At 41.4% G+C, this 13,918-nt stretch overlaps 1 protein-coding gene and 1 long non-coding RNA gene across 3 annotated transcripts; both read right to left on the bottom strand.

Annotated features, from left to right (window-relative positions):
* Positions 1-137: 137 nt before the first annotated feature.
* On the bottom strand, positions 138-7,955 carry styx (serine/threonine/tyrosine interacting protein). Of its 2 annotated transcripts, XM_085764143.1 has the most exons (12): positions 7,725-7,955; positions 7,283-7,315; positions 6,664-6,717; positions 6,449-6,546; positions 6,278-6,338; positions 6,126-6,162; positions 5,993-6,032; positions 5,787-5,837; positions 5,399-5,471; positions 4,713-4,803; positions 664-713; positions 138-325 (listed from the first exon to the last, which is right to left on the bottom strand). In XM_085764143.1, the coding sequence occupies exons 1-12, from the start codon at positions 7,782-7,784 to the stop codon at positions 245-247; spliced, it is 729 nt and encodes a 242-aa protein (XP_085620269.1). In that variant the 5' UTR covers positions 7,785-7,955; the 3' UTR covers positions 138-244. The 2 variants fall into 2 exon arrangements, with proteins under 2 accessions (XP_085620269.1, XP_085620268.1); XM_085764142.1 differs by having other exon boundaries at positions 138-713; positions 7,725-7,942.
* A 3,612-nt stretch (positions 7,956-11,567) lies between these two features.
* On the bottom strand, positions 11,568-13,718 carry LOC146989819 (uncharacterized). The gene is made up of 4 exons (XR_015035629.1): positions 13,674-13,718; positions 12,372-12,426; positions 11,882-11,966; positions 11,568-11,619 (listed from the first exon to the last, which is right to left on the bottom strand). It is a non-coding gene; the product is annotated as an uncharacterized LOC146989819 (long non-coding RNA).
* Positions 13,719-13,918: the final 200 nt, after the last annotated feature.

Here is a 13,918-nt window from a genome sequence, read left to right as displayed (position 1 = left end):
GTTAAATAAATAGTACAACAGAAGTTAGCATATCTTTTCAATGTGACTGAAAAACGGGTTAATAACATTCAATAATGATAATGTAAGGTTGGCAAAGCACAGCATTACATTATGATAAAGACACAGCTGAACAGGACTCAGTCAGACTCTTTTTTATTAAGCAGTGAGTTATTTTTCCATTCTTTACTACCCCACATTAAGCCTGATATTAGTCCATAATCCTATTACTCCCAAAATAAAGGCATTAGCTATTCCTCTTCTCGTGTCCTCCACTGGGCGACATCCTGGCTACTTTCCCTTTTGCCGACTGCGCCCTTCTGGTCGTCTACACAAATTCAAGTATCGAAAGTGCATTATTGCAATACTGTCCCGCTGCAAATGCAAAATGCTTTAAATACTATAAAACTGCAAAAAATCTCCCATCAGTGCATCCAGTTCAAGAAAAAAAGTTATCAAATATGCCCTTTCCCCTTCAGTACTCCATGTCTCAGACATGAGTGGTCCCCATCCCACCCCACCCCTGTCCCTTCCCTTTAGAAAAAGTTCAAATATTTACATTTTTAATCCCATTAAAAATGTAAAAAAAAAAAAAAAAAAAAAGAGAGTGCACTGCGCCACAAGGCTAAATATAAGCAAAGCTCATCCATTCTGTGCTGCTGTGACCTGCATTGCTCCAAAGTCTTCGTCTTCCTCCAGGCTGCGCTTTCGGCTTCCTGTTAAAGAAATGTGGACACAAGTAAAGAACAGCAGAACCTACTGCAAACATCTACATTAGCAAGTACCCCATCATAACCCAGTCTGTTGAGTTAAAAAAACAAAAACAGTTTTCAATCACTCAAATGAAAATTACATGTAATATGTATGTTTAAGTGTAATCCATTCTGGATTTAATAAGTTCTCAAACCCTGAATATTTCATTGTCTGAGAGCTGGGTGAAGTCTGCAGTGTATAACAAATCTAGCTGGAAGGGAAATTATGAGCCAATTCTCAAGGGTTCCAAGTGTTTGAATATTTGTGTCTGTTTCTTTTTAAAAGAAACATTCATAATGTTGAGAGAAGATGAACACAGTATGTTATGGAATCATTCACAGTGGGGCTGACTCAGTTGCTGATGGGGACCCGATTAAAGACAAACTACAGTGGGTACTAGTTTCATTTGGACGTTTCCCTCACGTAACGCGTGATTCACGCGTTGCGTGAAATTGTAGGTCACACTGTAGCCACTAGGTGGAAGCATCGTACTGAGATGCAGCTCAAAAGATTTTGGGGTAATTCCACGTTTGACCACAACGTAGCTGCAATGGAGAGTGGCGCTGTTCATAGGCCATAGGTAGTTCATTTGCAGCTGTGGTCGAGAGAGCTAGAGAGTGGATGGAGAGAGGGACCGCTACGCCGGTCAATCAGATCAATGTTGTTTTTATTGTTTCACAGTGGTTACAGTAGCCTACGTTCAACAGGATCAGTGGTTCTCAGCCTTTTGGGGGTCCCCTGCATATCTTTGATCTCTCCTGTAGCCTGGCTGGGTGGCTCCAAGTTTGAGGAGCGCCGGGTCGATTGATACACTTTTCATTAAACGTCTTTTTCAAAGATGATGTTATGTACACAAACATTTGTATCATGTGATCAACAACTCACATGTGTATTCTCTTAGTTACAAGTGTAATTTAACACATATTGGATGATCGCGATGATAACTTTGAACATAAGTTGACATTTGTCTCAAACGCCCCACCTATGCGGGTCGTTAGAGACACAGAGGAGGGACGGTTGAAACAGCATGTTTTAAACAGAAACTACTGTCATTACTCTCGTTTTTATGCAGCATATCAGACAACATACTAGTGTACTCGTCATTGCCAAAATGTCACATAATTTCTCACAATATAAATAGGTCACATAAATACTTTTGTCCCGTGCGTAATTGTCAGGATCCGCATTTCGATTAAACTCGCCTTTCTTCTTTTGTACGAGTTGTTGGACGACTGCATTTTCATTTTCATTTTCATTTCATTTCATTTTCCCCTCACTTTGCTGAATATCTGTTGATTCATGTCATAAACACGTTTTGTTCATTAAAAATATCTGGTGTTTATTAAAAATATGTTGTTCATTCAAATCGGTTGTTGTTCATTGCAAAACAATAGGGTATTAATTCGGTGATTTATATACATATTTTGATCGCGCAGTGTGACCACAATCACTACGCACGGTGGCGTGAGGGACATTTGAAACAGCTGTATCAATCGTCCCTGCAGCGACTACTGACACTTCAACCTGCATCCAAACATTTAGCATACTGTATCTGTCGGGTGCTGTCTCTTATCCGGTACAAAGTGGGAGATGACAGAACTACTTTAATCGAGGGAAAGCTACATTGTTGCGAGTTGACTCCGGCCGGCGTGTGCACGTGCACTAAACCTGTGAATATTATCGTTTGTCCCGGACTCCCGGTCATAGTTATCTCAAGGAAATTTAAATCGAATGCAACTGGACTTGGTTATTTGTCTGGTTTCTGAAGCTTACGACTTACACAAATGAAACATTCGATTTCTGGGCATTTATAGCCTACCTCGGGCCGACAATAGCTTATTTTTTCTTCAATTATTGTTTTCATCAGTTATATTTATCATAATATGCCCAATTCGGGAGGGAGAGAGGGGGAGAGAGTGCCGCGGTCACGTTACATAATGTAACAGTTTCCAGAAAAATACAAAACAGGATATTTATTCATGTTACCATCTGTTTAGGTAGATAAAGGTCTCAGTCACATTTGAATAAAAATAATGCAATTAGGCTAAATATCATAGGATCTTTTTTTTTTTTAAAGATAAGCCTATTTTATTTTTAGTTCCATAATTCAGAGATGATTTTCACTTAACGAAATGAAACGAAACAATGAAGCCTACAGTTTTGTCCTCCGGCTTATGAAAAGTGTGAGGAGAGGTAGCTACTGTAAGAACCGGTTTTTCAAAGATGACTGAACAGCTGTGTGAAGTTCTGTGGGGGGCAGGGCTGTAGCCTACTTGAGTGAAGTATCCACAAGCACACCTATTGATCAGAGATAAATGAAGGTGATAATGTGTCGCTGATGTTTCTAAGCTGGTCCTACAGACCGCTGCATATAAGCCCCACTGTAGCATTTTCACCCAGCCTCGCTTTCAATAAAACACACACTAGCATTCTATAGCCTAATTGCAATCAGTGAAATATATGAAATCAATATAAAACACAATTTAAATATGAGAGTTGCTGTTGCTCTAGTTTAATAGCGCTGCAGCTGCATTTACCGTGCGCCCCTGTCTGTATGTGAACCTGTGTCTGTCTATGTGCGGGCAGAGATCAGAGATGGGGTTTTTTTTAATAACCATATATGGTCAGCACGTGCATAATTAAGTAGCCATGTGCTCTGTGGAGCGGCAACAAAGTAACAACAAAGACAACGGGCAGAATGATGCTTCGGCGGACCTGCCCTCGCTTTTGAGGTCGGTTGTGAGAAAAATGCCTACTGTCCAGACAACTGTGTTTTTTTTAAAGCACCCCTGCATTACATAAACACACACATACGGTATATATAGCCGCACATATAGGCTATAGCCTATCAGTGATCATAATAATGATGATAAGAGAAAATGCATTGTTCACTAAAACTGCACGTTGGCATCCCAGACTGGAATAAAATCTTTGCTTACAGTGAGACCTGCTCTACTAAGTGAACTATACCTTTCTTGCGTTACTAATGTTATTGTGTCTCGAGTGTTTCAGAGTCGGCCGGCTGTAAAGCTGACCCCGACTGACTTTTTTTTTGCGGTCACATCAGCACGGCTGCATCTTCGGTCGCGGCTGCTGTGGCATTAGCCCATATTGCCCTATGGCCAGTCCGTCCCTGTCACTGGTTGTTTGTGTTGTCTGTCAAAACATGGATGAATGAAACCTATATCCACACCTCTTGTAGCCTATTTCTATCGAGGGAAAGTTATTTCAGGATATCCTGTTTTATCGCCCAGCCCGAAAGTGACATAGACTATTGCCCGTTCATTCATGAGAAATCATCCAGCTACACTCTCAGTCAAACAAGGTGGGGAATGAACACTACTGTACAGTAGTTGGCTCATTTTAAAAACACACCGGCAGCATCACCCACTGAGTTAATTAACTGCTGTGTGGAAAACCACGCTGTGGTCCGTAATCGCGGTGCAGATGGGTGTGTTTGGAGCTGACAAGAGGATCGATAAAAGAGAGTGAGACGTATAGCTGCCGTCGTTACATTTTTCTCATTGAAAAACTATACTGTATTATTATTATTATTATTATATTGCATTCCCCATTCGTGTTCACTGCTCCGTGCTGCTGTCTTATAGAGGCGATCTGCTGCTCACAGATGCCACCTGGCGGTTGTTTTGGCACATTGCAGCTTCTGGTGAAAACACAATTACTCCTCCACAAAAAATCCGCGTGAGCCTCCCGTGACTCACGCGTGAATCTCGCGTGAAACCGTCCAAATGAAACTAGTACCCACTGTACCACTATAAAAAGATGCTTTGTTCAAATGAACAAATCTTCTGGGGTTAGTCTGACTGAGAAACATTAAGGCTCTCTGTATTTAATTTTCTACTTCTATCCCCTTCAACAACAGCTTCAACCAAGTTTCCTCTTGTGCTGGTCCACTGACAGAAAGGCATGACTGTGCAGAACTGGGTACATAATGTACAGACCTGGCATCCCAGCTTGTAAGAAGGACCTGCCCAACTGCATCGGTGACATCATTTTAATGGTCAATTTGGCTAGGTAGATCGCTTCATACTCCTAGGAAACAAACATTTAAATAGTTCAACAGTAGCAGTGATATACAGACAACAATATATAGAGTGTTTATAGAAGAGCATTGTTCACATCTGAACATATTTCAAAGTCTGGCAGTCTAGTTCACAGTAAGCCACCACAATTTCATCCCAAACCTGGAAACTCTTTCATGGCTAACAGCAGAATATCTTCGATGTGAGTTTACCCTTGGTATTAATATAAACCTTTCACGGGAGCACAACTCATCCTAATGTTGCTTGCAAGCTGGATGTCTAAAGGGAGGCAACAAAGGCTGACTAAAATAAGACTACAGAGATAGTGTGTGCATGTTGAAGACAGAAAAATAATATCTGCAGTATTCAGAGGTTGATCACTGAGAATTAGTATGCATAACAAGTCACCCCAATGAGCCTTTTCTTTAAGAGACTGTGCCGTCTTTCTTTGCAAACACGCATATGATCCGCTACGTTACTGTTTCAGAACCCACATTACAGAATTTTATGGTAACTACCAGGTCAGTGATCAATGTTCACTTTTGTCTGCATTGTCATATTGATTAATCGGGATTCAAAGCCCTATGTCTCAAATTGAGCCTTACCTGTAACTGATGCACGAAGCCCACATTGGGGTTGATGCAAAACCTCCTCTCCTGGACGTGGCTGAATGCATCCCTATGGAGTGAACATGACACAAGGATTACACTCGCAGCATATTAAACACCACAGATAAACCACTGCAAACTTAAACAACAGTGTACTATCAATATTGTTTCAAAATACATAAACAAAAACAAATATGCACTACAATTTAGAGGACAATTTAACAACATGTTCAAGCATTTATGCAGTACATATTTCTATGAAACCGTTGTACAATTTATCTTATGTGTGTTTTGTGTATCACTGCAGATGTAGAAAACATTGAGCTGAGTTTTCTTCAATGACTTGATGTAAGAGAAAAAAAACAAACAAACAAAAAGAAGTTACCTGTATTTCATTCCAAATGTTTCCATAAGGTATGCAATCACTAAGGCAGCACTAAAAGAAAGAAGAAATAGACGCAATGTTTTATATTCCCACAGCGGTGGTTTGTGTGAGGCTCCATGTCGATTAAATACATAATTGGATTCAGGGCATTTAGTGACATTAAAATCGTGCAATATCAAAGGTAAAAAAAACAAAAAACAACTCACCTTCTTGATATCCCTGCATTACCGTGAACCAGTACCTTTCCTAAAAGAGAAAGAAAGACAAGAGCTTCTTGATAAATCTTTTTTCAACTTGACATTCTGAGTATGAAAAAACAGTGACTGTGTGCATTCTTACCTCCTGTTGCTAAGCAGCTATCAATAAATTCCTTAGTCTGTTTGGAAGAAATGAAGAACAGTGAGTGTATCAGGTACGATGGAAATGCCAGACGTCTCATTTCAGTCAGGGGAAAGCTTGCTAACAAGTACAAAGCCTACTTTGTAACTCACCGTAGGGAAAAATCGTATTATATTTTCCACTGGATTGTCAGCAATATCTAATACAAGGTATCTGCAAAGATGGACAACATTTAGTTCATGAGTTAGCAGAAAGAAGAAGAAGAAAAAACTAAATTCCCACACAATCCTTTGTATGAAATATTTAAGTGTATATTTACTTACCTAAATGTATGAGGGAAATTAGGTTTGATAAAATTGGCTTCAATGTCTTGTCGGACACACACAACATGTGTAATGCCCTGTCTCTCAAGAATTGGCAGCTGGGCAAAGAGAATGAAGAGATGTAATATGAGCAATAGGCATATGAGCAAAAATTTTATTAGTTTTTCCTGCATCACTATCTCCAAGTGCCAGAGATTACATTCAGTAAAAAGTACCTTGCTTTTCATTGCAGCAGAGTAGGGACCTAAAAACAGTCCTGGCAATATCTCCTAGAAATCAAAGATATAACAAATTACAACACAAGCAGAATTATAATGTTCACAAGAACCACCCAAACCTATGATATGTTAACCCTTCAGGAGGACAGTACGCTTCTTTAAAGATACAATATCTCCTATAGCATATGACATAATAGGGGTGTATTTAACAACCAACAGCAAGTTCTATACCCAAGAACTGTGTTTTGGAGTCTGCAGTGCACAGATATTAAATCTGTTCAAGAATATTATGACTCCCAGGTCATGTTAGCTAGATTTTCCTATTGTCAATATCATAATCTTTGAGTTGGATCTGAGCAGTATCAATGCGTTACCACAGGGACAACAGCACACTTCCCTATGCATGTGCCTGGACCTGCATGACTGTGTTGCTGGTATTTAGTGTAGCTGACTTTAGCCGGTATCAAGTCAAAAGCTACTGTCAAACGCACGGGGAATGAACCTCGGGAATCCACACAGTTGTTGTGTAATACACTGAATGCTATCATAATAAAGACATACCGCTGTCAAGATTAGCCTTCTCACCACAGACAGCAGGCTCGTCTTTCTTACATACCTGCATTTCTCGTCTCATTGGATAAGCCCAGTCCTACAAAGGGAGAATATAAAAACAAAGGTTAGAAGCTAAAGGGAATTTTGTTAAGCTGCTTTGTTGATGTGACAGCTTCTGGAGATATATTCCTCCCTGCCACCGAGAAGTGAATACCAAGTCAACTTTTGTGTACATACGTGGCTAACTGTTGTGTTAAAAGGAGGTTTACGCTACGCAGTGTTGCTTTAGTGGGCAATAACGTTGGGAAATACATGCTCAGTCGTGTTCAAATAAAGGCACAAAGGTGTTTCACACATCCACATTAATGTGCCATGTCACCCAAACACAACCAAATTCCCGCTGAGGAGATATTTGATCGGCCAGACGGACCACAGGGCTGGGAGTGGAGGGTTAGCTCAGATTAGCCACTTGGACATGGTGAACATATCGGCTAACGCGCACTCACCAGAAGGTCCTCCTTGGTCGCGGGCAGAGACGGGAACTGAAGTTTGTTCTCCTCGTCCATACTGCTCTCTGCTGGGGCACCGCCGGCCCGCCGTGACGCGCAGTATCGATGTTTACTTCGGCGGGGTTAGCTGGAGAGTCGATGCGATTTGTTTTGAGGCTCCACATGCATGTCCGCCATGCTGTCCCCTGACAGATGTGTCACGTGACCGAGCGGCAGAAGGCAAGCGGGCGCGTGGAGGGAGAGAGACAAGCAACGGCGACGCCTCGTGGACGACTGACGAGTGTTCAACGGTGAAAAAGAAAGGTGATATGGGTGTATCATGGGACATGGTATGGGAGTATAATATGAAATTAAAATACAAAAGACATTATCTGTGTCATATTGAGATAATTAATAATCTTCAAATAGAATAATCCCAATCAGCACTTGCTCACATGGATTTGGTTGTTAAAAGTGACTATAGTAGAAACTAGAAAATTTCCTCTCGGGAAATTTTGAATGGGCCACGGGGCTACTGCCGGTTGTGCCATCTCTATCAACATGGGAATCAAACCCACGATCTTAAGGTCAAGACAGAGCTGATCAGACAGACACATGATCATCTTCCTATAAGCACTGATATGGAGGAGCTGTAACCACATTAGGTTAACTGTGTGTGTGTGTGTGTGTGTGTGTGTGTGTGTGTGTGTGTGTGCGTGTGTGTGTGTGTGTGTTTATCTTGTGTAATAGGGCCAGGACTCAATTAAAACAATTAATCTAATTAATTAGAGGCTTTGTAATTAATTAATCGCAATTAATTGCATTTTAATCGCATATAAATATTTGACCTGAGAACAGTGAGAAGCATTTTTTTCACATGGATTTTAGTATACCATTGAATGACTGAATAGCTTAAGCAACAAAACATTGTTTTTTTTTCAAGGTGGTACTTAACCAAGACCAACATGCAAATTATCGATTAATTCATTAATCGATATTTGATACAGATTTAAATGGTCTTTCCTGCCAATACACTATGATGATTACTGTAGTATTTAACTAGGCTACATAAATCACAGTAGCATAAACTGATTTGTTGAACGGACCAGGTGATGGGCTGACTGGTGCTGTCTAACTTCTGTGTACTGGGTGCCATTGTGCAGGGTGTTAAGGCAGCCTTCCTCCACTGCAGTCCCTACCCACATAGCAAAAGGAGTCCGCCGCGGACCCGCCGCGGATGTAGCGCGGCTTCCGGAACGGACCCGCGAAACGGACCCGTATCGGAGTCCACTTGCTCTCTGTGACGGATCCGCAACGAAGGCGGATCGCGGACCCGTCCTGGATCCGCGCTGCATCCGGTCCGCATCCGCGATTTAAATCATACCTCCGCGGCGGGTCCGTTCAGGGCCCGCAAATCCGCCGCAGATCCGCAACAGACTCATAATAACCCTCTGACCCGGATCCGTTTGGGACCCGCAACGGACTTATAAATTACCTCTGGCCCGGGTCCGTTCGGGACACGCAAATCCGCCGCGGATCCGAAACGGACGCAAAAAAAACCTCTGGCCCGGGTCCGTTTTGGACCCGTTCATCATTTTCAAAATCTCCATAAAATAGCTTAAACTAAAACTATAACTATGCCTAGCCTAGACTTCTACACCAAGCTTAAATCTGCATTGCCTTGCATTTTTAACCCAACACTATTGTCAATATACAGAAAAGGTTGAAGTCAAGACATCAATTAACTGTACAAAATGAGGCTACAACTTCAATGAAATGTGAAGCTAAAATATCAGAAAATGAATAACTGGTGAACGACAAGAAGTTCAATACAAATATTGTTTATTCTTTTAAAGTACATGCTACTGGGGTTCTCGCGTGGATGGAGGCGGGACACGTCACCTCGCTGCACAATCTGCCACAAGGTGGATGGCCTGTTTGGTCACCTCGTCATCTGTGGCTGACCTGTCACTGTATTTTTTCTTACAGCACCTGTAATCAAACAGACAGATATATAGGGAGTCAAGGTCATACCATGTTTAATTTCGAGCAAAAAGAAAAAAAGACATCAAACGTTAAAAAAAACAAAAAAAACAGCTGATCGCTTATGTGACAGGGTGAGGGTAAATAAACACAGCTGATGTGAGCGCAGACCTGTCAAAATGCCCTGTCCTGCGTCAGGCGTAACTTAATATGAACGCAGCTCAAAGCACCTCTCACGGTGACCAAGCTCAGATAAATACATTGGATCAGCTGTAGTTTATCGCGTGTCCTCCCGCATAAAGCCGCAATATACCGGAGCTCCTAAAAAAAAAAAAAAAACTACGTGCGGTGGAGCTAAAAACAGCTGAGTTCTCCTCTACTACAGCTGAACAGCCGACATGTGGTCAAGACGTACAGAGACCTGTCACAGTGTCACCTAAACTTCAACCTCAGACTGTCTGCTTCTCAGATGATCACACAGGGAGAGCATGAATGTGTGATGAGTTGTGTTACAGAGTCCTGTATCAATGTTTAGGCTTATTCGTCAGTGCTTTATGTTGTCATGATAATTAATAGGCCTATATGCTGAGAAATAAGATTGTAAATAAAACAAATCCTACAGGGAAGACCAATTTATGTTTAACGAATCAAATATTGTTTTGGTCATAGTAACTGATAATAAATAGGCTATGTTTAATTCTCTCTTTCACACTTTGAGAGTTTGCGGTGCTGACGAATGTAGTCCGGTTAGTTGGCTGGGGTCACGAAAATAAAGCGTTTTACTTCTCAAAACAATATGCGTTCAAAAGAGTGATACATTTGCATCACAAAACCGTTGTCCACAAAAAAGTCTGACCTCACAATCGCTTGCTGCTATTTTCTCTCCCTCCGTATCACTGCGCGCTGCCGCCTCTAGACGGCTGTGCGCATTTCCATCAGCTGTTTCATGGAGTTTATTGCTCGGATAGTTCACGTAATCTGATTATGACACAAGTGATGAAGCCATCCCTTGTTTTAGCACAGAGCCAAGGGGAGACCATTATGAACCTGATGTGATGCTGAACCTCGTCAGATGGAGTTAGAACGGGCAGACACAGAGAGGAGGGACAGGGAAGCAACAAGCTGAAGTTAGACCACAGCTGCAGCTGTGACAGACAGGGTGACCGGGTGATGATCAGTAATGCAGCGCAGTCCGTGATGGAAGATCAGCCGGACAAATGTACACACTATCAGGACGATTATTTTTTCTTGCCGTTATAAAATAGCGAGCCTACACACCAGCCACGTCCACTCTGTTAGCTGGCTCAGCTGACCGGTGGTCAGATGGTGGTTAGATCTTCACATGTTGAACAAAGTGCATCCAAACGCCAGGCTAAAGAAAGAGCGAGGATCCTCTGACAGCTGCAGGTGAGCTACACGTCAGCTGGCTGCAGAGGAGTGCTGTTCTTTTTTTTTTCCAGCAGCACCATCCTTGGAGGTGATGCACGCTGTCTGTATATTTGTTGGTCTGATCTTCCACCATGGACTGCGCTGCAACGATCACTCTTCTCTGCTCTAACCTCTTTCCTACAGTCTATGGAACTCCATCTGATGAGGTTCAGCATCACATCAGGTTCATAAAGCTCTCCCTTTAGCTCTGTGCTAAAACAAGGGTATAGATAGATATCAAAAGACCCGAACTATCCCTTTAATGAAAAATAAACACACACTTTGATATTAAGAGCACTACCATATTATCCTACAACTTAGCTGACTGTAAAGTAATTACAATGAGTAGATGTTTTAAAGTTTATATAAAATACGAAAGATAACATCTCAACATACTAAACCTAAGTAATACACATACTCTCAATAGATTCTCCGGGTCCTCAGTCAGGTAAACGCAGAGGGTCTTTAGGACGCATTCTCTTCCCAGATCCACGTCATCATCCTACGGCAGAAAAGCAGAGGAGAAGTTGTGTTGTTTGAGTTCATGTCTGTGAAAATTCTCATTTGTCCTGGTAAAAGGCATTTTTGTCTTGAAGACAATCAGTTGTTACACCCCCAACCCAGAGAATATATTTACTTCATCCATTGGTGCAATGATGCCCCCTATTTCTTTTTCATTACTGAGTAATTGTTTAAAAATAATATACATAAATGAAAAAAAAACAATAAACTCAGAAAACAACAACTGATTTAGTAATACTCACCACTACTGCAGAGCCTTTGACACAGCACCCTGAGACATGTCAAATATTGCACAGCAACTGAACACCCTTTACACTGCCACATTCACTAGAGAAAGAAAGACAAATGGAAATTGGTTTAGTTTGTGGTGCCATATTATTTTGTGTTGTAATGAAGACTGATTATTAGACATATCTCTCCAAAATAGTTTCAACAAAAAAAATGAACATTAGAATCTTAAAGGCAATAGGACTTGCAGTAATTATCTTTACTCACAATATTAAAAAAGGAATAATATCATAAAAGAAGGCCAGACAACAAATGTAGCCTACAGGGACATCGATCTGCATCACCTGTTACAACAGAGCTGCGCAAAAGAGAAAAAGTGATCGCCCCCGAGAGCATTGTAATCATATCGGTTAACAAGCGTTGGTTATCATCAGTCAGAAAAAAAATTCAAAATGTGCATCCCGAAAACCAACAAAAGCAATTGAATAGTAGGCTAATACTCACCACTACACAGCAGCACCCAGAGACATGTCAAATATTGGCATAGCTGGAGGATTATCTGCACAGTAAAAATAGAAAAAAATGTTGAAAAAAAGTCAAGTATGTGGGTGTGTAGACAACATAAACTCAAGGCAGGACATAGAAGACACAAAATAGCTAACTTTAGTTGACTTAAGCTTAGCAAAAATGACAGCCCTCACTATTTAAAAAAAAAAGTTTAAAAAAAAAGAAAAGCTGTGTGCCCGCCCCTCCTCCCCAGCGAATTAAACATAGCCTATTTATGACCAAAACAATATCTGATTATATTTGATTCATTAAACACAAATTATTGGTCTTTCCTGCTTGATTTACAATTTTATCTTGTTTCTCAGCATATATTAATCATCATAAAGCACTGACAAGCTTAAACATTAATATTGCCAGTGTGCATGGCATGTGTGAGTGTGTTTGTACTGCTGCTGTAACTTGTGAATTTCCCCTTCGTGGGATGAATAAAGGCAGAGGGAGTGCTGCTGTACTGTATATCAGCACGGGTGTGCGGCCTCGTGCCTACGACCGAATCACACCCGTGCTGATATACAGTACAACAGCGCCGTTAGCCGCTCGGCTAGCGAAAAGTCACGGAGAATTACGACATGAGGAGCAAAGAGAGGCTTAAAAAAGTCATTCTAAACTCCGTAACGTTGGAGTTGGTTGCCCTCTTCATAAACATTACGGTGTTTTTTATTTTTTAAATAAAAGCCGAGCGGCTAACTAGCCGTTAGCGGCTAACTAGCCGGCTAACTAGCCGCTAACGGCTAGTTAGTTTTAAAGAAAAGAAAATAATTATTTAAAAAAAAAAACACCGTAATGTGTATGAAGAGGGCGACTCGTAATTACTGGGAGTCGGAACACCGGGCATAGCCTACTTAAATCGAGGAAATGGGAGGTCGAGGTCGGAGAAATAGCAGCTAAGTTACATAAGTTACCGCTAGCATAGGCTAACGTTACACAGCATAACAGCTGCGATACATTAAAACAGATAACCATAACGTTACCAAATAACAATGTGTGTTTTTTTTAGTCACACAACCACAACATATTCTCCCGAAATTGCTATCCCATTTTAAAACAAAATAGCTACAGACGTGCATCATCACATCTCAGCTAGAAGCTAACCTAGCCTGTTGCACAAAACTACAAAAGTTCTAACAGTGCTAATATCAAACAACGTCATTACAAGCATTAATATACATGACGATTAAAAACACAAAGGCCAATGTTTACTGTGAATGTCGCAATACATCAATAAATCAATAAACTTACTAGAGGCTTCAGCACAACCGTGTCCCAGCAAAGAAAGATGACTCCTCTAGTCTCGGCTCGGTGTGGACTACTGTGGTCGACCGTTACAGTAAAGGCGCGTCCGTGTCCACACGTCCGACACGGGTCCGTCCGGGATCCGCTGTTTGACGGTAGAATAACGGCTCTGCCTGGAGGCGGGGCTGATCCTCTAGGCGGCGCCCAAACGAATGTGACAGTCACGCGGGTTTGGTGACTTGAATGCGGAT

The sequence above is a fragment of the Trachurus japonicus genome, chromosome 3, assembly GCF_045865225.1.
Source record: "Trachurus japonicus isolate A0001 chromosome 3, Traja_1.0".
Classification (NCBI taxonomy): Eukaryota; Metazoa; Chordata; class Actinopteri; order Carangiformes; family Carangidae; genus Trachurus; species Trachurus japonicus.
This window is presented reverse-complemented; position numbering and strand designations above follow the sequence as displayed.

Coding starts and splice junctions, on each gene's coding strand:
- styx (XM_085764143.1), bottom strand. CDS start 7,784: ATGGACGAGGAGAACAAACTTCAGTTCCCGTCTCTGCCCGCGACCAAG. Junction 6,033..6,125: donor TAGCTGCTTAGCAACAGGAG/GTAAGAATGCAC, acceptor TTTCTCTTTTAG/GAAAGGTACTGGTTCACGGT. Junction 714..4,712: donor CTTACAAGCTGGGATGCCAG/GTCTGTACATTA, acceptor TTTCTTTAACAG/GAAGCCGAAAGCGCAGCCTG.